Here is a 25,166-nt window from a genome sequence, read left to right on the forward strand (position 1 = left end):
TTGTTGCTAAGCTAACATCTGTGCCAATCTTCCTCTATTCTTCATGTGGGATGCTGTCACAGCATGGCTTGACAAGCGCTGGTAGGTCCGTGACCAGGATCCAAACCTGTGAACCCAGGGTTGCCAAAGCACAGCACGTTACCTTAACCACTATATCACCAGGTCAGCCCCCAAGTTTTTTACTTTTATAAAAGTATGTTATACTTTTCAATAAGATTTTTAAATATTATCAAAATTTATATATATATATTTTTAAATGTTAAGTAATTTGGAGTCCTTGACAATATTTTCTTTCTTTTCTGTTTATTTTAAACATGTGTCTTTCCGATTTCTGCTTTGCTCCCACACATACTATCAGAAACATCTTCCTTAAATTTAATTTGTTGACCTCAAATTATAGTACTTACTCTCTTCTCTCTATTGAAATATGATTTGGTTCTAGGCTCTGATTGAAATAAGGTAGCAGGGGCCAGCCCAGTGGCACAGCAGTTAAGTGCACACATTCCACTTCGGCAGCCCAAGGTTCACCGGTTCGATTCCTGGGTGCGGACTAAGGCACCACTTATGATGCCGTGCTGTGGCAGGCATCCCACATATGAAACAGAGGAAGATGGGCATAGATGTTAGTTCAGGGCCTATCTTCCTCAGCAAAAAGAGGAGGATTGGCAGCAGATGTCAGCTCAGGGCTAATCTTCCTCAAAAAATAAATAAATAAATAAATAAGGTAGCATTTTAAAAGAAAGAAGCCCTTACCTGAATATCAGTCAATTTGTCCAAGATCCGGCTTGCAACCTTAGGACCATTCTCCATAGTTGGAATGTGTATAGTCTATGGAAGAAAAGACCAGACACGAGATAATTTGAGGATATTCATGTACCCGGGGACACCAAGTAAGATGCTCAGCAATTCCACCATATTAAGGCAACTCCACTGAAATAAAGAACGGCCGTTTGATAACCTGATTATGTGTGCTAGTTCTTTATGCCAAAGATTCTTTTCTACTCCAAATCTGAATAAAAACACCTAGCCAACGATCGGTTGTTCACTGCCTACCAAGTGATTTTAGGGCACAACTGGGTTACACATCAGTCTTCAGGCTGATTTAAGGAACCAATGAGAAGCTAGAGGTACCTAAGATAGCAGCTAAACTTGTAGAATCCTACTTCTTCCAGCAGTCTGAGAATCTCCAAGGATGAATTATTGGCCTTCACAACTAACTCTCTCCGCAGAGAATGAGAACTCAAAGATATTGTGCCACAAATTAAAGCAAGTTATTTCAGGGACATCAATTAAAGCAAGTCTGCCTTCACAATAGGGGCTTCTAAACCTATGCCTGTTCCAAGCCAAACCTCCAGGGACCACAACCTCCACCATGTTGGACAGCAGGCTTAAATTCAGGGCTGAAAGCGACTTCATGACCCTAATTCACATATGAGTCATGCCCATTCATGCCTGGGTTGCAAGCCTTTGATAGTTTGATTTTAGTAGATAGCCCATGCTCTCACTTTTCTCATTATGCCCTTTAGGATAATAGGATAATTAGATGTACCTTTTGGCTTTAAATGACCCTGGAAACAAGACCACCAAAAATGTTACACCTTATAAAGTTCCTATTTCTAGAGGTGAAATAATAACTGGACTTAAAAAAATAGTCTGAGCTAATGACAACCTTAGTTCATTAAAAAAGTGAACCCATAATATACTACCTAGATGCTATCTTAGTAAAATATGAAACAGTAGCTTTATAATCAGTACAAGTATCCACATATAATAGAATAATTCTTCTCCCTTGAAACAATCAATCTGTGGATAGAAGTAAGTTAAAAAATCTCAAACAATGAAGCAGTCATCATTAAAATCAGCAGAAAAAAGTCAATCTAACCAGCTGATGACAAATTATAATGTCGAATTTAAAAACCTATAGAATTTGTACTTAATATGAGTAATTTAAGCCAATTCACATTTTAAGAATAATATTCACATGCCTTTAAGTTATAAAGTTAGTTGATGATAATCGTAAGTATTGGAGCTTTGCTATAAAGAGGAAAGCAAAAAAACTGACCAAAAAATGGAAGCACCGCACATATAAAATCAGATGAATTAGCTGGGAGGAGAAAATTTCTTCCAACCAAATGCTCGAATTCCTTTTGGAAGATTTTAGTAAATGTATCAGGTTTGCCAAAAGAAAAATTTGTGTAAAGTGGTCTAAATAATAATAATAACAGCAGCAATAGTAATAATAATAAATAGTGTAGGAGTTAATCGTTCAAATGAATCTTCCCTATTTGCCATTCCCACTCCAGTAGTTTGGAAGTACTTTTGGAAAGTAGAAACTGAAATCTAACTACTGCTTGTGGAACCTTCCTTAGTGAGCTGGAAGAAATAAACGAGTGGAAGTCTGTTGACACATCTCCAATCCCGAAATTGACAGAAGGCAAATATGATCCTTGTCCAAGGACAAAGCTGACTTCCCACCATGTTGGAGCTTACACAAAATCACTGGCAAGATTGAGAGTAAGTAATTTGCTAACACAAGTTCACCGGGACAAACTGTCCCAGCTAACGGAATGCCAGGTTATTAAAAAAATCCTTTGTATCCCGGGTCCAACTAGCATTTCGTTCATACATTAAAAAAATCAAATTATAGGCAAATGCTTGGAAATGACAAGAAGTGAAGAAACAGTGTTTTACCTCGCCCTTGTACAGTATATCAGAAACCGGGCAAACAACGCAGGCCGTCCCGGAGCCGAACATCTCCCTCACTCGGTTCTCTTCCAGGGCTGTTGTCAAGTCATCCATGGTGAGATACCTCTCCGACACCTTAAATTCACCCTGTTGGGAAAGTAAAACATTAAAAAATACATTTTTTCGAGGAAAAGGCATGCAAAAAAGCCCTGCCGTACCTACCTTTCTATTTTATATTCTGATTCAACTCAGGTAATGTCATACTCATCCTTAGAGGGAAAGCTAGAGGGAGCAACACCATCTTGTTGGTAAATACACTGAGGTGCCAAGCAATCTACTGCAGGGGCACAGCATCTCTAAAAACCTACTTTAAGATCACAGCATCTCTAAATGAGATGACCAGAATATACAACATAAGATTATCCCTATAAAACTCATGGTTTATTTTAATACACACCTGTTTTTCTTGCCTTTTATTTGTTGTCATGGCTAAAGTCTTCACCAGTTGATGCAGCTCAAATGCTACGTAATGCGTGCTCTGTGCTAACAGTGTTTTAAACCCTATTTATCATAAAAGAGAACACATTATATAAGAGTAATAATTATAGCTGCCATTTATCTAGCACCCATGGCACACCAAGTGCTCTCCTTTTTAAGGTGGGTATTATTCTCCCCATTTTACAGATGAGGAAACTAAGGTTTGAGCAGGTGGAGTGACATCCCTAAGGGCACACAGCTAGCAAATGGCAGAAACTAGATCTGACCTCAGGTCTGATCTGACGGGCTCCAAATCTGCTCCTCTTTCTACCGTGCCTTTTAAGGAGTAAAAACACAGACTGAGTTTCAATACCTGAAATATTTCATTGTTTTAAAACACTGAAAGTATATTTGAGAAAAAATATTTGAGTCTTCTTTTTTCTTTGTAAATTCACTGATTCAGTTGACTTTACTGTAGCAATCTCGCTCCTCCTCATTAATATCACACCAGGATGAATTTCATCACAGAATTATTGCTATAACCTCATCGACTTCTGCTGGACTATTGGAATATTTTATTTGCTCAAGGATAGGAAACGGGAAAAAAAAATTCTGATGCTTTTAACCTATGTTTAAACTATCTGTCTAATATTCTTTAATCTGCCTAATTCTCATTCTTTTATGTTAATGGTTGAAGTTCAAAGGCTGCCAACAGGCTATTTGAATGAAGGCAACCAAGCAGGGATAGACATTTTTCTTTTTAAAGAAAATGAGAGTATTTTTTAAAACCTACAAATTCCCAATAGATAAAAATGGAAATCACAGTCCTCGTCAAGATTCAACACATTAGAACAATGCATCATGCTGTAAGTATATTTGAAGGGTAGGAAAATATGTCTGCAACAGAAACACGGCTTTTTGCAAGTTTCCATTGATCTCAGTCTGCAATTGCAATTATGTTGTTCAAAGGTAAATAAATAAATAAATTCCAGAAAACTGGCCAAGTAAACTGAAAACAAGCTGAGTTCTGTGTTCCGGAAGAAGAAAACAAAAAAATCTCTTGTAAATAAACAGGATTGTTTTTACTCTGCTCACCCTTACTTATCTTTGGACAACGTTCCCTGTCTGGCAAGTAATGGTAACCCCCCACAAGCCTCTTGGCATTTATGTCTCACTGTTTTAAAATAGCTTTTAAAATAAATTACAGCTAAGGAGTCAAGAAAAAACTTCCTCCATAATAACCTATTTTTCATGCTAGCAAATCATTAGTGTGGAAAAGCATTTCCACTTGCAACTTGTCATCAAACCTTCTGTACTTGGTTGATTTTTTTCTTTAATAAAACAAAAATTACTGAGCTTCGAAAATACATCTTTCCAACTGCAAACATATTTAGGACAGGGCAAGCTGTTTGAAATTATACCAACAGTTTGTAAATGTCATGCCCAATGTGCCAGCCAGCATGTGGCAGTTGGGTCTTGTCTACTTTGGGGTTTTGTACAATTATTTATAGCACATCTCCTCTATTTCCAAAGCCTTTTCCAGAGAAACTGCACTCTCCTAGAGAATGTGTATGTTTCCAAACATTTGTCCTATTAGGGCTGTTTGACCACAGTATGCTCAAAACCTTTTCATGTCCCTTGGAGACCATTTTAACACATGGGTCAAAAGTTCCATCCAAGAACCTTTGCCAGATAACCAACTTGTTCAATATTCATCTTGAAAATGTTATGTCATTTCCAATGCTGAATGGTTTAACATGCTTGCCTGTGTCACATGGATTAGAAAGTCTACTGAAAACTTCATACTGGCTTGCATGTTTTGATTTTAAAATAAGTATGTATGTCAATTTGGGAGGACAGGGGGCAGGAAGGAGGGAGAAAGAAGGCAGGCAGACTAATAATGTTATATTAGTAAACATTGATATGTGAGCCAAATTCTTTAATTTGTACGACAAATATACTGTCATACACTGGAATAAATAAAGGGAAGAACTACGTATCGTTGCCGTTTGAAAATAACACCCTCAGACTCGAAAAATCAAGGACAGGCTAGATGGAAACACACAAAGTATAAACCAGGTGAGCTGCTAGGAGACACCTGGTACAAAGCTTGAGAATAGTACTAGAATACTTCACCAGGACAACTCGCTAAACTGGTTTCTCTCTGCCCTCTCTAAACAATACTTATTTGGTAGTCTTGCCAAGACAGTCCTTCTAGAAGAGTTCTTTTCACTCAAGTTAAGATTTAAAGATTAGATAACATTGGTTGGAACTACAGGATATTATTTCAACACTAAGTTGAGCTTATTGTGATTACTTTTTGTTTCATGCTTATAAACGTTGTTCATGTCAAAGGCACCCACCCACTTCTGTGCCAGGTCCAGAATGCTCTGCCTTGTCACTCCTGGAAGAATGATGCCATCTAGCGGAGGAGTTGCCAGTTCTTCTTCTGTCAATTAGAAATTGGAATATTTTCAAACTTCCACTATATTAGCCATGTCTCATATCAGTAGCCATTTTTAAAGCCATTTCTTGCAACTTTGCTAGTCAGAACCATGAAAATGATGATACTGTTCTACATTGTCAAATTTTCCAAATCAATTCACACTCCAGGTAGATCCTTATTTAAGAGAAAATAAATAAGAAAGAAGAAAAAGAAAGCCACTCCTCTAATCATCTTTAATTTATCCTTAACCAATAAAAAATCAGATGGTTTTCCACTAACAAACAGTCGGCGTTAGAGACTCCTAAAAGGAACATTCTAAAGTCAAAATTTACCTTAGTGGATTAAAGTTGGTTGGTAATTAGAATAATGTAGATAGGGGGCTGGCCCAGTGGCCCAGGGGTTAAGTTCCCGCATTCCGCTTTGGTGGTCTGGGGTTCGCCAGTTTGGATCCTAGGTGTGGACCTATGCACCGCTTATCAAGCCATGCTGTGGCAGGTGTCTCACATATAAAATAGACGAGGATGGGCGCAGATGTTAGCTCGGGGCCAATCTTCCTCAGCAAAAAAAGAGGAGGATTGGCACAGATGTTAGCTCAGGGCTAATGTTCCTCAAAAACAAACAAATGTTTGTTTGTTGAAAATATAGAATAACGTAGGTAGGATCTTACTCAGAAACACTGGTCGTTACCAAACCTTCTAAGAATAATGAGGAAGAACTCACCCCTGAAAAGTGTGTATGCCTACTGAGGCTGGTCACTGCTCCCACACTGCCCTTCAGTAAGTCTATCTAGAGTGATTTTCAAACCTGGTAGAATATCCACAACAGATATGGAGATGCTGACTTTACCCTCTGAGATTCAGATGTCATGGGCTCAGGGTGGGTTCAAGCATATGTATATGGCTAACAAAGAAAAAAGAAAGAAAGAAAAAAAAAAAGAAATCCCGAAAACCAAACTCCATGGGTGACTCATAGAAAGCCAAGGCTGAGACAGTGGGTCTACTGTGAGAAGGACCACAGGCACTAACCACCGTGAGGGCTGGCACGATGAGCTGTCTACAAGAGTCCGTGTGGTCCGTCAACCACACAAGCTCTTCTCAACATCCTCCTCCTCTCCTCCTCACTTCTGGCACCCAGGAATCTGAATCTCGTGAGAAATTCAAACCTTAAAGTATCACTTTATAAAGATGTTGAACCTTATAACAGATCATGTGTTGCCAGTCATGTGTTTGCGGAGGAATTTACAAGGTACACTTGAAAGGATCACCAGCAGCAAAAGCTGTGCAGAAATCATACTGGTGTCCTTGAACTAACCCTCAAGCCATTTCAAGCTGCTAAAAAGGATTTTAGAAATCACCAGTGCAAGCCTTATTTTATAGAAGAAACTGAGGCCCTATAAATAGAAGTGACTTGTTAAAGTTGGTGACACTGGGGGACAGTCAAGACTAAAGCTTAAGTGTCCCAAAAGTGGAGCCACTGCCTTTTTCCTCAGTATACTGTGTCTGGGCTTGCCCACCCCACTGTGGTTACATCAGATATCCCTGACAAGCATAACAACCAAGCTGCCTGGAAGACCAAAACTCCATAATCATCCCTTGTCCCCAAACTCAGCATCGTGCCAGGCCCAGAGTGGGATGTCATAAATGTTTATGAATAAAAAAAATAAATGAATAATCCTCTTTGCTAGGATACAGCATTATGATTTTTTTTGAAGTTCGTTTCTAAAAATCATCCGATGAAAACTGCTTCCTTGAAAGAAAAAAATTGTTCTTGGCAATGTTCTTAAGGCTACTTTTTGCCATGTTTAAAAGTGTTGATCTCAAAAGAAACGTGTGTTTTGCAATAGCTGGCTAGCTGGATACATAAACGTATGGATCTGTACATGCGTAAACGTGCACACACATACACCACATATAGACAGACATCCTTCCAGCGCCCCCAAACCGAACCTTTCCTAAAGCTCGCTGAGCTCTAAGACTACATAAACTTAACAGAAAACAGCGGCCCCGCGTGTGCAAATGCAGTTTTGTAAAATATATTTAACACCCAAAACTGTAACCGCTAGCCTGAGGTCAAGGAACAGAACATCTGTTTCTCTGGTTGCCAGACAGAGACGATGACATGACAACATTTGGGTGAGAAATATTCATTTTCCTCTGCAACCACAAACATGCTTCCAAGCGCCAGAACTCGCTCCAGATTGCCCAACATGAGGAGAACGGAGCCTACAAATGCAGTTTGTTTTTGACAGAGAAATCATTTTTTGGAGATGAAGAATTCAGAAGCAATAACAGTAGATTCATCTGTGACTTCCCAAAGTCAAGCACTAATGGGAACCAGGAATGTGGTTTTGCATAACTGCCCTGAACACCACGAGCACAATTATTCATTTGTTCAACGAATATATCCTGAGTGCCTCCCATCTGCAGTTGGCTGTTCCAAGCACTGTGGATCCAGCAGTGAACAAAACTGAGATAACTCCCTGCTTACTTTCTAACACACAGCGGCAAACAATTATTATGTTACATAGTATGTTAGACTATGGAGGCGAAATAAAAGAGGGAAGGCAAGGGCGAGTGCTGGGGGAGGGAATTTGAGATTCTTCTTAAGGTGCTCAAGGAAAGCTTTACTGAGAAAGGGATATGTGGGCAAAGACTTAAAGGAGTGGAAGAGCAAGCCACGCAGGCATCTGAAAGAGAGCACACCAAGCAGAGCTGGTATCCATGCCTGATTTCTGAGAAGGCTCATGGGGCCCGAGTGGGCTGAGCGACATCAACACTCATTGCCATGATCGTTCTCCCAAACTGCCTGTGAACCCAACCACAACAACGGGGTCTTATTCTCAGAGTAGCTCCAGTTCAAGATAAAACTGTTTTTCCAACAGTGAATAGCAAGTGTGTGTTAAATTGCTCATCAACAGAATGAAAAAGAGAATTCATGGCTGTGCGATCTTACCACTAGGGTTGCTGTTACTGGAATCAAAACCCACGAGAATTACAGGCCAAGTGCTGCAAATTAGTTGTTGTGCACAGCACTGCACTGTGAACACACTTACCTACTTTTTTGGTGGTGGTGGTGGTGAGGAAGATGGCCCTGAGCTAACATCTGTTGCCAATCTTCCTCTTTTTGCTTGAGGAGGATTGTTCCTGAGCTAACGTCTGTGCCAGTCTTTCTCTATTTCGTATGTGGGTCAATGCCACAGCATGGCTTGATGGGTAGCGTAGGTCCACGCCTGGGATCCAAACCTGTGAATCCCAGGCTGCCAAGTAGAGCGCACAACTTAACCACTACGCCACTGGGCTGGCACACAATTATCTACTTTATCTAGCTTTCTGTGGCAGCCATCTTGTCCAAAATGAACAGTTGAGTGTGGGTGCTCATGTGAAGATGGAAGGTTATTACTAAAAGAATTCTGCTTATACCTCCTGTTGGTAAAGTTTGGGAAAAATCAGTGTTTGCTGATTTTCAACTCATTATTCATTGTACTCTCCTAAAACCACATAGTATAAATCAAAGTTACAAGAGTTGTTTCAATGCCCTTTTTTTTAAGCCCAAAGGTCATTCCTGACATTCTACTGACTTCTCTCAGAGTACTATTCAAACATTTATTCCATTTCCTTTCTCCTTACTTCAGATTTTATCTGATCACTCAGACAAACCCTCAAATTGAAGGAGCACATTCACATTAAAACTAAAATAATCTCAAGCAACCACAATCTGAATAGTAACTCTTAAGGTCTTGTATATTTTGTAAGAGTTAGAAGACAAATTCACTCATTTCTACTCTGACCTTTAAAAGCCATGGTGGAAATGGTCCATGATTATTGTTTGGATAAGGGGTAATTTTTCACCAGGACAGTTTCTGGTGCTTAAATCTTGACATCTCCCATCCATAAATAATGAAATAATGATGGTGCTGTTTCTGTATGATGTAACTGTTTTTGTTTGGGGCTGTGTGGGTTGTTTTTGGGGGTGTGGGGTGAGAGTGGGCAGGTGGGAGGAATGAAGTGAATCAATTTATTTTCTCCTAAGTGCAGAATTCAACACTGGCTGTCATCTTTCAAGAACAGCTTTTGATATATGTCATACGCAGTAACTCAAATTTGGAAATCACAAATATTCCAGTATAAATTTTGTTTTTAAATAGCGCCAAGTACAAACAAGAGGAATGAAAGAATAAGCATGATCCAGCTTTTCATATGCCGAGGATTACCAATGGCCTACCCCAGGATAAAGTGTACTTAACACACCTTCTGTTTATTTGACCTCTGACTAGACTGTAAGGCTCATCTTATTAGCCTCTGCAACTAAGTCTCAAATCAGAGCATACCTCTGAAGTCAGCCACATCTGAACCACCATTTTCCTCTGTTTGGAGCCCAATAACCAAAGAGCAATAGAGGCTACTGTGGCTACTTTAAAATAAAAATTTCATTTAAACATTTCATTGAAACCAATACTGAGACTTTATAAGTATTTGGAAACTTACCACTTTATATTTCTAGACTTGATACTCACTACTGTGAAATAAACAGCCTAAGAACATGAACAAGCCTAAAAATACGTTTTTAAATTGTTATGACTATTAAAATTCTAATGGAAATAAATACATATATCTGTATTTTTTTCCCTATTATGGGCCATTTAATCCAATACCATGGTCATTGCCAAGACTTCGCTGAACGCCTATGGTCTGCCAACTAATGAAAAAAAAGAATAGCAAAGAGAGAGAGCGACCAGTCAGAATATTAAAGGTAATAAATATACTATAAAAATCAGTACTTCTTTAATAGTCTTGAATGAACCAGGATCTAAGTATAATCCCAAAATAAACGAGTTTGTCCTTGAAAATAGCGTGCTTTAACTGAATATTGAAGGCTGTTGGTGTATTATCAAAATATGTAGAAAAGGCAACAGTTGTTTAAAGAATTACAAGCAAGAAAGTATCCTAAATTTTGAATCAGCAGACTCAACGGACTCAGCAGATTGGCTTATTACTATAGCATTTTAGACACATGTATAATGTGTATGTGAACTGGTGCATATGGTGACTATTGTGTCTATGTATATGGTGAACGACCACTGAATTGATCTGAGACTTATCTCCAAATGCAAGGGATTTCAGATAGGAAAACTGTTAAGAAGATGGCAAAGGGGAGAAGACAGCAAATCTTCAAATTGTGGAGATTTAAATTCCTCAAGTTGACATTTCAACAAATACATCTAGAGCCAAAAAATAAAAACAAAAAATGAAACTTTTATAAATTCTGCAAATTTAAACTCATTTCTCCTTTGCCTTTGGAATTGTGCTGCTTATTCCCTTGTTCTAAGCTTCCAGTTCTTTTCTTTCTAGTCCCATTGAAAATGATTAAAAAATAGCAAAGAGCAGAAATCTTAGTGGATTACCTCCCTCTTCATTTATCCAGTAAAGAAAAAGATTCATAGTTCCAACTTCGGTTATCTGATTATCCTCTCCATAGAGCCACAGAACCTGCTGACAGCCGTTATCCATTGCTTCACATTGGGCAAAAAGAGACGAGCCATAATTCCTTTTAGGAAAGAGGAAATATACCGATTATGAATATACTACCCCCATCTTGCATACTACAATCCTCAAGTCTTTAATTTGCATGTGGATGTAAGAAATGTACTATGTTCTTTATATATTTATATATATAAATTCACACACACACATATATATGTATGTATATATATTCTCTAGTTAACTGTATAACCTTAAAGGAAACTCATTAGAGAACCTAAATAATCTAATTGCACTCATTTGAGAGAGAGAACAAAGCAAAATCATGGAATCCTAACTTGAAAAGTAGAGATACAGAACACAGGTAAATAGGCAACTTAATGATAACAGTTAAAAGTTAGTATTTTTTTTCATATACCAAGCAATTTTCCATGAATTATTTCACTTAAACCTCACAACAATACTATGAGTTAGCCACTATCATTTCCAGAGTTCCGATGAGAAAGTGAGGCTGGGGAGAAATAACTTGCATCAAGTTACATTCATTAAGCAGCAGAACACCAAGCCTGTGCTCTCTTACCTGAGACCTTTCTATACATCCAAGAAACCGCTAATGCCCAATGTCTAAATTCTCCAAAAAGTGGGACAAAATGTTAAAAATCCTGATTTTAACCAGAAAGTATTCCAAAAGCCCATTTTTCTCAACCTGCACTATTCATCCTAAATTAATCAAAATCAAAGGAACATAGCATATCCTCCTGGAATAACAATTTAGTTTAACATTATTTTTAATTTATTTTCTTTTATTAAACTTCAATGGGAAAATCATGAAGTATATTACAAAATATGGATGAATGTTTTAGATAAAACACAACAGTCCTCAAATAAATGTGATGGTTGCTTGCCTCCTGAAGCCCCTGGCTGTACAATTCACTTTCCTTGGCTTTCGGAGCACATTAGCAAGCAAGTTTGAGAAGCACTACCACATCACAGCCTGGGCTAGGAAATAAACCCTAGACTCACTCTTGGCCTATGAAGCCCCTAGAAGTACACAGAAACAATCAAACGTACAACAATAACTGCCACAAAGCACTCAGGTAATCTTTCGCAAAACTTCCACGCAGGCTTTTAAATAATCTCTTTTATATCTGAGCAAGATTAAAATGTGTAGTATTATCTAAGTAAAAGGGTAAATGAAGCACAAAGTTCATACATTGCGGTAGCTATCTGCCATTTTCATCTGCACAGCTTCCCTTTCCACTATATTCTCTTTGGCTCTTCCTGTGAAGCTAAGTCATCCTGCTTGGGTTGACAATGATAGCATCTTGCCCCATACAAATGAATTAAAGTGTGAGTACGTAATTTAAACTGCTCATAGAAGTCTTTCCTTGAGTTCATTCACTCATTCATTTTAATGTATGGAAGCTGAAAGATATTTTTCTCCCTTTGAAGGTAGTGGCAGCTCATGTGCTATGAAGTAAGCCTGCTGTCTATTGTGTCCATGATCACCACCCTCCGTAGGAGAAGGCATCTGAAGCAGGAGAGTGCCAGGCTAATGCATAGCCAGAAGCTATGACAAGGGATGAAGAGAGAAGGGAAAGAGAGGGAGTAGGGGAGAGAGAGAAAGATGGGGGCGGGGAGGGGGAGACGGCAGGGGCAGGATACACGTAAGGGCAAAAAAAACCTTGGCAACGATTTGAGCCCCTAGTGGGTCCACTGCTACCATCCTATTTACATGTCAATCAATCCATTTTCTGCTTAAGATGGTTTGAGTTGTTTTTCTGACTTGCAACTCAAAGAATTTTGACTAATAACAAATATTTAAGAAAGCTATGGGAAACAGGCATTACACGATACGGCTATTGCAATCTGAAGCATGATAAGATGTACTCACACTAAGGTAATGCTAAGATTCATTTAAAAGACCCTGGAAACATATACTTCAAAAATGCAGATGATGAAATGTAAATAATTAGTCAATCTGGAGATCATACAATTCTGATATATAAGAGAATTTTTTTTGTTTAATGTTCATAAAAAGTCACATCACCAGTATTCAGAATTGATGGTAAACAGACAATAACTGAGTTAAATTATAAATACTTTCTAATCATGAATATAAACCAGACCGCAGGGGGAGTCCAGCAGAAAGAGCCTGGGTTTGGGTCTACTCGGCCTGGGTGAAGCTCTTGCACTTCTATTTGGCTATAAAGAAACTTAAGCAAGTCAGTCCACATTTTTGCCTCACTAAATTCACCTGGCAAATAAAAATACTTTTATATGCTGTATAGGGTTGTTTAGAAAAAATAAAATAGTAACAATAAAAGCTAAGAAACAGTTTATATCAGCCTGCTATATCCTAATTAAAATGTTTTATTAAAACATAACTACTTTAGGGGCCTGCTCGGTGGCATAGCAGTTAAGAGCGCACGTCCTGCTTGAGCGGCCCAGTTCTCGCCGGTTCGGATCCTGGTGCGGACATGGCACCACTTGGCAAGCCATGCTGTGGTAGGCGTCCCACATATAAAGTAGAGGAAGATGGGCATGAATATTAGCTCAGGGCCAGTCTTCCTCAGCAAAAAGAGGATTGGGGGAGCTGGCCCCGTGGCCGAGTGGTTAAGTTCGCACGCTCCACCGCGGCGGCCCAGGCTTCGGATCCTGGGCACAGACATGGCACCGCTCGTCAGGCCACATTGAGGCGGCGTCCCACATGCCACAACTAGAAGGACCTGTAACTAAGATATACAACTATGTACCAGGGGGGATTTGGGGAGATAAAGCAGGAAAAGAAAAAAAAGATTGGCCACAGTTGTTAGCTCAGGTGCCAATCTTTAAGGGAAAAAAGAAAAAGATTGGCCACAGTTGTTAGCTCAGGTGCCAATCTGTAAAAAAAAAAAAAAAAAAAAAGAGGATTGGCAGCAGATGTTAGCTCAGAGCTAATCTTCCTCAAAAAAAAAACAAGACTTAAATTTACTTTTCACTAGTTCAGAGACACAACTATTATTTTACCATATCTGAAAATAAATGATCTCTCATAAGTAATATGCCTGTTACTCCATTAAAAACACAGAGAGAACTTTCACAGTATGAATATCTAGCCTTTCAAAGAGGCTTTAAAAACACACACACAGTTTTGAGAGTGTGGCTGAATTACAACCATGATTCCTCAGCATCATGAAGCTACTTAGACAGGAAAAAGAATTAAAGACCTGGACTCTTGCAGTGTATCGAAAACAAAAGTGGTTTCTATTTGTTTGGTTACTTGTTTGATTATTTTATTTTATAGGTGGTGTTTTCTCCCAAACACAAGTTTTTCTCAAAATTCTCTCTCAGGTGTAAACTGTGTTATTAATGTCTACAGGGTAATTGACACCTGGGTACTATATTTGGGTTTCTTCCCATGGCAACATTCAGAAGAGAAACACAAGTCCTTAGAGGAAAGAGAAAAATGAAAAAGTGGAAAGACTGTCTACATAGAAGAAAAAGTTTTTTAGAAAAATTTTAATATAATTTTAAATAGAATAAATACCTTGGAGAATAAAGATAATAAACACATCCCTCCAAAAGAATAAATTCTATTCTGTGAAATCCAACTGTTGGCTCCTAAGATACAGTCCGAGAGATGAAATAAGAAAGTAAGAAAGCCTCATCATATGAACTATTGTCTGTTGAGAAGTGACACCTGCCAGGCAAGGTACTAAGTACTTAATCCCAGTATTTCAGTGAATCCTCTTAAAACAACCCTAGACTTTATTACACTTTCGAGAACTTTCAGGAAGAAAGGACTTCATTGTACACAGATTAAAAGATTGTACACAGCTTGTAAAAGATCACAGACGTAAGTGCGTGACTCCCAGGCATCTCTGATTCCCAAGCCCATGCCAACTGCTAGGTTGTAACACGTTACTTACTGAGTCCTGGGTATTTTATATTATCTCACTTAATCCTCACAGGTAAGGTGGGTATTATTACCCTGACTTTAGAAGTGAGGAAGCTGAAGCTTAGAGAAGTTAAATAACATGCCCAAGGTGGTTGGGTTTTTAAGCCAGGTTTTTCTGACTTCAAAGCTTGTACTCACATGCAGAATGAGAATATAAGGAAAAAAGAAAAAAACTAAGATGGAGAGAGAGAGAGGCCTAATTCATCCCAAATTAACAAGGAAACTAAGGAATTGCCTGGGAATAAAGATGCTCCTATGATGAAAGACCTTCTTCCAGTTCAGTGCTTCTCCGCTTCAGCTGCACATCAACAGAAGTCCTGATGCTCAGGCTCCCTGCCAGACCAAACAGACCGGAATCTCTAGCGGTGGGACCTCAACATTAGTACAGATCCTTCTAGACTTACGATGGGGTTACAGCCTGATAAACCCATCATAAGCTGAAAATATCTTAAGTCAAAAATGCACTTAATGCACCTATCCTACCGAACTCCATAGCTCAGCCCAGCCTACCCTAAACGTGCTCAGAACACTTACATTAGCCTCCAGTTGGGCAAAATCATCCAACACAAAGTCTGTTTTATAGTAAAGTGTTGACTCTCTCATGTAATTTACTGAATACCGCACTGAAAGTGGAAAACAGAGTGGTTTTACGGGTACATCATGGTTCTAAGCCTATCGGTTGTTTATCCTCGTGATCACGCGGCTGACTGGGAGCTGTAGCTCACTGTCTCTGCCCACCATCACAAGAGAGCATCGTATGGCATATTGCTAGCCTGGGAAAAGATAACTCAAACTTTGAAGTATGGGTTCTATTGACGTATATTGCTCTCACACCATTGTAAAGTTGAATAATTGTAAGTTGAACCATTTTAAGTCGGGGACCATCTGAAGTTGGTAAAGCTCCCCAGGGGACTTCATTTTGCAACCACAGGTGAGAACCACTGTGCTAGAACTCTCCTCTGCTGTGTGCCATTGTATTACTTTTCTCACTTACATACATTTAGAAATAAAAGGATAATATTATCTCTGGTGGCTTCAAAATAGTGGAATCCTCTTAGAATTAAAAAAATAAAAATCCTTCTCTCCCTTCCTCTGATTCACTTAGATAGAAAGCAGGAAATTCTTGAGCTTATGAAAATCAACAGCTATTCAACAAATACCAATGGATTACAGAGGTCCTAAAAAAGTCTGGAAGGTAACTATTGAATTAATTAGGTTTAGAAAAGAGGAATTATGTGCAAATCTAAGGTTGCTGCCAACTGCCTTTGGCAACTAAATAGGACGATACTAATTGCAAAATCATCTGTTTCCCCTGTCCTTCTCCTGGTTGGAAGTACAGGAGTAGCTTTGGAACTTCTTGGAAACAATAGGTAGATGGGATAAAGTCCATCCTTTTGGTTACCGCCTTCCCTCTTGCCATTTTTGCTTTTATTTATGACATCTAGTACTCTCTGAGAGATTTCAAGTCAACTTCCATTGATCATGGTCTACCTGAGCCTAATAAGTCAAAGTACTAATAACGTATTTTATAATTGATTTTATTTTTTAGAGCAGTTTTAAGTTTACAGAAAAACTGAGCAAAAAGCACAGAGTTCCCATGCACCCTCTCCCCTCATTTCAGTTTCTCCTATCATTAACCTCTAGATTAGTGTGATACACTTGTTATAACTGATGAGCTAAAGCTGACACACTATCATAAACTAAAGTCCATAGTAACATGAGGGCTCACTCTTTGTGTTGTACAGAAAGTATTAATTTTTAATTGGCCTACAGAGGTCATGTATTCTGTGATCCTGCATTATACTATCTTTATAATAAATAACAACCTACCCACATACCAAAACTAAAGATTTCCCTGCAACTTCTCAGCATCCCCATGTTATCTTTTCCCTGGGCAGGTAGGGGGAGCTAGAAAGCAAGATTTAAAGAAGAAAAACTATTGTAAATTATTACCTCTTCATCAAGATGGCTGAGTTACCATAATGTGCACTCTAAGAGAAGTTTTGACAAAGTTAAACAGATTGTATGCAGTGGTGCATACGCATATGCTCTGTGAGGAAGTCTGAACAAGTCAAAAAGAAATCAAGAGAATAAAGAGCAGTAGTTTTTTCAACCTGGCTAGCCTAGGACATAGTCAGGAAGGAGTGCTCTAAATCAGAAAGAAAAGAAAGTGACTTCTTAGTTGAACGGACTCCGTTAGGATTTCTCTGCCCACTGAGAGAATGCAGTTGCTAAAACTGCCAACAGGGATGACAGGTCATAGAATTTTATAACCACTTTTTTTTTTTGGTAGAGAAGAAAAAAAAATACAGAAAGACTACAGAGAGGTCAAAGCCAGCAGTCAAAGTCTTTCTCACATCTCAGCAGCACACCATTGCACTTTCCCAGGGCTCCCTGAATCTACATGCTTTACCAGAGCCCAGAAGATGGCCAGTGAGTCACCTTCCAAGACGGCCGCTGCCCTGGGTATGTGATACTCATCAGCACCTGATACACACAAAGGCAGAGCCCACGCTGGTTAATCCAGCTATTCTTGTTCACCCAGAGGGGCATTCTCCATTCACAGCCAAGTCCACCCCTGAAATTGTCTAACACTTCTCAAATGCTCTTTTATTGCTAGCCAGCTACATATGGCCTATGAGACTGGCCTGACAGAGCCAAAGCAGGGCTGTCCCTCAGCCAGTTGGCAGTAGGTATGGCTACAATCTGTGGCAATGAAGACAGCACTTCAGTGAAGCAGGCACCTTCCCTAGACAGGACTCCTTGGAGCCAAGTGACAGCCTTGGCTCCAGCACCAGATGCTGCTTAATGCCAACCGGCAGCCGGCAGCCAGAGGACCAGCTTCCAGGGGCAGTTCATTCAAAGCACAGATTTGATCCCTGTTTTAGTTACTTATTTCAGTTCTTGCTTATGTGTCACGTTCAATGTTTCTCCCTTATTAAAGGCCACAGGTTATCCTACAAACAACAAACATTTAAAACACTGAAAACTAAACAAAAATGACCATTACAATTTGAATATTAATATGGGTACTTGTATTGAAGTGAAATGGCAATAACTCACTGGTCATGAGGCATGCTTTCCTTTGGAGAGAAACACAGACTTACTTACCCTCCCACCTTGCAGTCCCCAGTCCCGCCTTTCCAGGCTCTCACATACTTCGGATTGGCCCACAGGGACACTGGATTAAAGGTTCCACTTGAAAAATAAGGTCCCACTGGGCTCAAGATGACAAAGATCAGGGCTTTGGTAGGCTTCTTGACTCCAAGAGAAGGCTGCAATAAAGTAAAAGCACACACAACTGTTAACTTAAAGTGCTGACGCCAGTCTGAGAGTCTAGAAGAGATCTCTATCTCCCAGAAACAGCCACCCAAGGACACGTGCTGTTACTTCTAAAGTTGAGTTACACAAAGCCTGATGGTCTTTTTAAGAAGAAAACACCAAGAATGGCGTACAGTCACGCTCCTCTTAACAACAGGGATACATTCTGAGAAATGTGTCATTAGGCAATTTCATCATTGTGCAAACATGACAGAGTGTACTTACACACACCTAGATGGTATAGTCTCCTACACACCTCAGCTGTGTGGTACTAATTTTAAGGGCCACTGTCGTATATGGCCCATGACCATACTTAGGTTTCATTTTTGCTTTGCTTTCTGAGTTGTTATGATTTTAGAGGAAAGGCAAATTTGTCCAATTTCTTTGGTAGTAGGGTTTTTAAAAAAAGTGTATTTTTAACAGCTAGCTATATATCACCTTTCAAGGTTGCACTGATTGGGAATTGAAAAAGGGAAGAATCCACACGTGATATTTAGTCTTTGGGGGTGAAATAAACTATTTGCTCCTCTAATTTCCCTTTCTGTTTTCACAGACTACTGACCACTTCAGGACACGCCAGGGCCCCCAGCAGGTGGCAGGTACAGGGGCGTGTGCCACTATCACACCTAACCGACAGGTACCAGACAGGTACCAGCGTCCCCTAAAAAAGCAGAGGAGGAAGAACTCAGGACACCTGTATGATGAATGACAAAGATAGAAGATGGCCTTTCCCACCAACACTGGCAAATCATAGGCTAACAATGCCAAAATCATACAAACTCCTCTAGTACACAAGCAGTTGTAAGTAGTTACTGTCACTTGTTTATTAAGAAGCAAAACTGAGAGACTGGAAGTTTTGAGGGCTACGTATTACAAAGGCAAAAAAGGTCACTGGGCTATCCCGTGTAATTCAAGATCACAGGGAGAAACCAAGTCAGGACTATTACATGAAGAGTCTTGGGATAGAAAATGCTTGTGTCCAGTCTTCACAGAGCTGGATCTGGCTGGCTGGCTGGGGGTAGGAGTCTGTCATGGAGAGAATGAGAGGAGACTCAAGTCCAGCTGATTTTGTGGCTTTTGTAATGTTTGATGAAACTGGCTGAAAGTGGATCTGGGGCTATTTTTTTCTGAATTTCAACTATATCTCCCCTTCCACTATTGGCTCAAGGCCCCTCACCCACTACTTAATCTGGGGGAAGTTATACCTTGCCCAGATCATCAAGAATCAGGTAGGTAAACTATTGGTGAGCATAAAAAAATGTGTATATGTATACACTGATGCTATCCGATTCCATTCACGTGGGTCCTCATGAGGACCAAGCAGGGCTCAGGCGGCCCCAGAGCAAATGATAACAGATGACAGATAACCAAGTTAAAGAAGTTAGGCAGCAAGCAACCACAAGTTTTGGGTTTTTGGTTGTTTAATGGAGGTTGAAGAGGACCTCCCAATAGACTGAGGAGCCTTAAAGCTTCATTTGTTTTTTTTGGTTTCATTGTTCGGGAGAGAAAACCTCAGAATAATATATATATTGCCTTTCTTCCCAAATTTGATAAAAATTGACTATCATATCTCTACACTTTTATCTACCTATCAGTTAAGTAAGTACACTTCATCAGAGGTGCTTTGAAGCTTAATATTTAAAACTTTTTGATTGACCCTCATAATGAATTAATGAATGAATTAAGAGATGCTCCTCAACATAATTTAGAAATAAAGTATGCAGGACACAGTCTCAATAATTTACCTAGCTTCTAAGTTTCTGAATAAAACAGCTTATTTGTGGACAAACTGTTAAGCATTTTATTAGATATCACAAATGCTTGGACTTTTTTCACTCTGAACTCTTGTATTTTTTGCAACCTCCATTATACTAATAAAAGTAACAATAACTCATCATCATGGAAATATTTTTCTGAGATAAATTTCATATTATTCATCTCCTTTCCCCTGATTTTAATTGAGAGGTAAGCTTGCATTTATTCCACTAGGTGGCAGTATAGAGAGCAGAAATGGAAAACAGAATAATGCTAGGCATTTAAATCTATTTCTAGGAAAAAAACATATCTCCATAAACCCTTAAGTAATACTTTTAGTCTTAGCAAGCAGGTAAATTATAGACTAGAATTTTTCAATGCTGAGAGAAAACGTGTTTATGTTATTTTCTGAAATTTAAGCAAGGTCAACTCATGTCTTACAAGTACTTCAAATACTGGTGTTGATCACAGCTTATCGCCTTCATCCTTAAATGATTACTTATATTGACTGTCTTCTCATGAAAAGAACTCTGTGACTTTACTGAAAATGGTCACACGGCTCAAGAGTAAGAATAAATAAAATGTAAATTTATGTCTCAGGCAGGGAACCTGGGGATCGGATCCGTTTCTACCCTGAGGAACCATTATTTGTTCCTTCATCTTAATTCTCCCTTCTTTCCTGGAAAGCAATTTAAATTCTCTGCTACTGAGACAGTTGAGAAGTTTGTTATATAACATTAATCAAACGGCAATGAAGAAAATCCTATGATGGTAAGGTCAGGCTTCTGAACATATAAAGCAAAAGCTACATAAAGAGAAGATATGGAAGATAGCTGATTAAGTTATGTAAATCAGTTTCAATAAGTCTTATTTTGATTAACTTTTTTATTCTTCTCTACAGTTTCTCAGATTATTTCAACACATAAGGAATTGAAAGGGGTTTTTAAGAAACCCCCTGGAAAAAGAGGAATATAAAAATCTCAGATACGATGTTTATAACTTCTCAAGAGAGCGCACTGTCTTTGAAGCTGAAATACTGATGTGCTCAAAAAAATAAAGGCTCTTTTTACTTTATAAGTTATACCTGACAAATAACAAATTCATATACCATATGAGGGTATTAAATATGTGTATATTTTGCACAAAATAACAGGACACTTGGGTGTGATGGAAAACAAAGAGACATTTCACAGTGAAAATTACAACTTCTGTCTGAGTCAGCCAGAAAATTACTTTATAGAAAGGCAGGGTTTCAGAGGTGATCTGAACGATGGCAGAGAGAGCTCAGCAAGCTAAGAAAGGTATTTATTAGTCCACATTTGGGTCTGGAAGGCAGGCAGCACAGTGGCAATGTAGAGGCTTCAGAATAATTCTGTCTAGACAAGGGAAATAAGAGACAGAAGAAATAAGATAACTGAAAATAAGGGAACATTTTCAAAAAGAACAGCATGACTTATTTTTTAACCCAAAGAACAGCTGAGTTAAAAAAAAAAAAAGATCCTAGCAGTTCTTAAAAAAGAGGATGAGTTAGAGAGGAAAATGGTGGAGAATATGGCACTGAGGGGCAATATCTAGGAACCTATCGCTGCCCGCCATACTGTCACCCTCAGAAGTAGCACCACCACAATAGAAGTAGAATGTGGGAAAGCTGCTGAATATTTTAACAATCAGTTTGCCTTTTCTTGTGGATCATTTCTACCAGCTTAGAAAGAAGCCATAATATCTCCCGTCTAAAACAAACACACTCCCTTTACCACATGTCCTACTCCAGGTATCCATTCATTTCTGTGCTCCACTATATCCAGAATTTCTCATAAGATTTGCACTTACTCACCATCACCTTCCCTCCTCTCATTCTCTCTTGAATCCACAACATTCAAGCTTTCAACCCCACCACCCCACTGAAATATGCTTCTCAAGATCACCAAGGACCTCCATGTGCCCAAATCCAACAGTGAGTTCTCAGCCTCATCTCACTGGTCCTATGGATGGGGTCTGTCACAGTTGATCATTGCTTCCATGTTCTTCACTTGGCTTCCAGTACACTAAGCCCTCTTGCGCTTCTTTCTACCTTACTGGCTACTTAGCTGATTCCTCTTCACCTCCCTTTCTTCTAAATGCTGGCCTGCCCCAGGGTTTGGTCTTCACCTTCTTTTTCATCATTATCTACAGTTCTTCCCTAGGTAACTTCATCCAAACCCTTGGTTTTAAAGGCATTTTATGCTAACCACGAGAATGTATCACTTAAACTCCAAACTCTTCTCCCAATTCCACACTTGTGTATCTACCCACCATCTTGATATCACTGACTTAAATCACTATATGCAAAACTGAACTCTTGATTCTATCATCACTCCAATAAATAAACAACAAAAAACCCTTCTCCCCTCACTCTTGCTCATCCCAACAAATGGTCACTATCCAGTTCCTTTGGCCCAAAGGAAAATATAACATCTCTCCTCTCACACGCATATCCAACCTACCAGCAAATTGTGTGAACTGCAAAAAATATCCTTGAATATTTGTCTTTAAGTGCACTAGGGGATATGTCCATAGCATAAATTTCTTGAAGAAATCCTGCATTTTTTGAGTCCCAAATTTTCTTGTTTTATCCAATTTACTAATAACGGTTCTTATGTTTTCTATATCAACATAATGGTTGATCAAAAGGACACTGGTTATATAAATTATGCAATCATATTTCACAGGTTCTAAGATGTCCACTTTTTCCCACATTTAACATGTCTGAAATTTGGACTCAGCATTTTACAATTGCTGTTGGCTAAGCAGCAGTCACAGCAAAGATGGCACTGCCAGACTCGGAATTAGCTGTTCATACCGATGGTACTTTCAATGGCTTATGGGCATTGGTGATGCTATACATGATGAGTTTGGCATTTAAAAGGTCTTCAAAAGGTTACAGTACGATTTGGTATTAGAAAGAAAAGTTCTTGCACAGAAAAGCATAAAAACAAGAGCAGGACATGTGTTTGATATTAGTGAAGCAAATACTTGTAATATCATGAAACAAATGCAATTTAATATTTTCTTGCAAAGCAGCAACCAAGTCTTCTAATGGAACGTAGAGTGGGAAGAATTCCATAAGAAGATAAAGCTGTGTTAGCTTTTGTTATTAAGATGTATGAAAAATAAAAATACCTATCACAAGCCAAGCAGTGCATCTGAAGGCAGGAGAAACTGCAGATTTCCTCTGAAAACACACATTTCGAAAAAATAAGAGGCTGGTATGACCAATTCATGAATCACTCAGGATTACTGGGAAAGTACTGTATCACAGTATGATTGGCAATGTTTTTCCATTTCAGAGCATAAACGAATGGTGCGTCTTATAATTTATGGCATCCCATATTCAATTAAGTATGGCATATATGGTATATATGTACAGTGGAATACCTTACAGCTAGGAAAATGGAAAAAAGTAGGGGTAGATCCACATGCACTGATCTGGAAGGATCTCCAAAACAAATTGTAAGCACAAACATAATAATACATACAAAATTGTTCAGAGTATTGCTACCATTTATGTGTAAAAAAAGAAAAGAGATGGAAAGCCAGAAAAAGCCTTCATCTATGGACACTTGACATATCAACAGCTGGCATTACAAACTAGGGAAGAAAGGATGGACCACTCCATAAATCATGGTGGAACAACTTGGTATCCAAATGGAGAAAATAAAATTGGGTCCTTAACGTCACACAAAGTTCACTTCCTAATGGATTTCACTTAAGTGGAAAAAGCAAAAAATCTGAAATAGAAGAAAAGCATGACTTTGGAATAAGGAAGATTTTCTTTAAAACACATAAAAATCACAAAACATAAAAAAAATAAGTTTAATTACATTAAAATTAAGTACTTCTGGGGGCCAGCCTGGTGGTGTAGCAGTTAAGTTCGCACGTTCCACTTCAGCAGCCTGGGGTTCACTGGTTTGGATCCCGGGTGTGGACCTATACACCACTTGGCAAGCCATGCTGTGGTAGGCACCCCACATATAAAGTAGAGGAAGATGGACATGGATGTTAGCTCAGCACCAGTCTTCCTCAGCAAAAAGAGGAGGATTGGCAGTAGTTAGCTCAGGGCTAATCTTGCTCAAAAAGAAAAAAAAAATAAGTACTCCTCTTCATCAAAAGATACTGGTAAGAGAGTGAAACAGACGTAAATACAAGCCTCAGAGTGGGAAACTGTTTGCAATGCATTTATCTAACAAAAGATTTATATCCAGAATATATACAGACTCTATAAAAATGAAAAAGACAAACCAATTTTTTTTAATGGCAAGAAGACTTGCAAAAGCACTTCACAAAAAGATTTCCAAAAGCTAGTAAGCATGTGAAAAGGTATTCAACATAACTTATCATTAGGGCAACGAAAATTAAAACCACAAGGAGATAAGGCTGCATATATCAGAATGGGTGAAAAGAATAAGACTATACCAGTGTCAGCGAGGAAATGAAGCAAATGGAACTTTCATACATTGCTGGTGCAAGCATTTTGGAAAACTGTCAGTGTCCAGTAAAGTAAAACATACAAATGCTCTCTGACCCAGCGGTTCAATACTGGGGAAACACCAAAGACAAGCAAGTATGTGTGTCCACCAGAAGACATGTAAGGGATGTGCATAGCAGTTTTATTTATAACACTCAATAGTTGGAAATAACCCAGATGTCCCTCTGTAGTAAAACAGAATGCCACAGGTGGGGGCCGAGGGGGAAGATAAAGAATGACCGATACCCAACCATGTGGTTGACCCTACTTGGGAGGGAATGGGAGGTGACAGGGAACGGAACACAATGGGGTTCAACTGTACTAGTCATGTTGTCATCGTAACTGGGTATTATGTCCACAGATTTTCATTTTAATTCTTTTCTTTAAATTCCGTATGTGTGTGTGTACAGTTTTAAAAATCTTTGTATATGGTCAAAAACTAGGCAAAAAATTGCCAGTTTTGTAAAAAGAAGGATAATGTTTAAAGTATAAACACATGTAAGCAGGCGAGGGGGGTGTGTGTGTGCATTTCTTAATACGCACATCTAGAAAGCTCTAAGA

The 25,166-nt window shown here is 38.9% G+C and overlaps 1 protein-coding gene across 7 annotated transcripts in view; it reads right to left on the reverse strand.

The window, feature by feature from the left end:
• The window catches only part of BCAT1 (branched chain amino acid transaminase 1), a 108,832-nt gene that overhangs the window by 14,038 nt on the left and 69,628 nt on the right, over positions 1 to 25,166 (reverse strand). For all 7 annotated transcript variants that reach the window (XM_014832424.3, XM_014832422.3, XM_014832423.3 and 4 more), the window contains exons 6-10: positions 18,137 to 18,300; positions 11,010 to 11,152; positions 5,526 to 5,611; positions 2,692 to 2,832; positions 754 to 828 (exon numbers count right to left, since the gene is read on the reverse strand). In XM_014832424.3, the coding sequence (XP_014687910.1) occupies positions 754 to 828; positions 2,692 to 2,832; positions 5,526 to 5,611; positions 11,010 to 11,152; positions 18,137 to 18,300 (609 nt within the window). The remainder of the gene's footprint in view (positions 1 to 753; positions 829 to 2,691; positions 2,833 to 5,525; positions 5,612 to 11,009; positions 11,153 to 18,136; positions 18,301 to 25,166) is intronic.

The sequence above is a fragment of the Equus asinus genome, chromosome 22, assembly GCF_041296235.1.
Source record: "Equus asinus isolate D_3611 breed Donkey chromosome 22, EquAss-T2T_v2, whole genome shotgun sequence".
Taxonomy (NCBI): domain Eukaryota; kingdom Metazoa; phylum Chordata; class Mammalia; order Perissodactyla; family Equidae; genus Equus; species Equus asinus.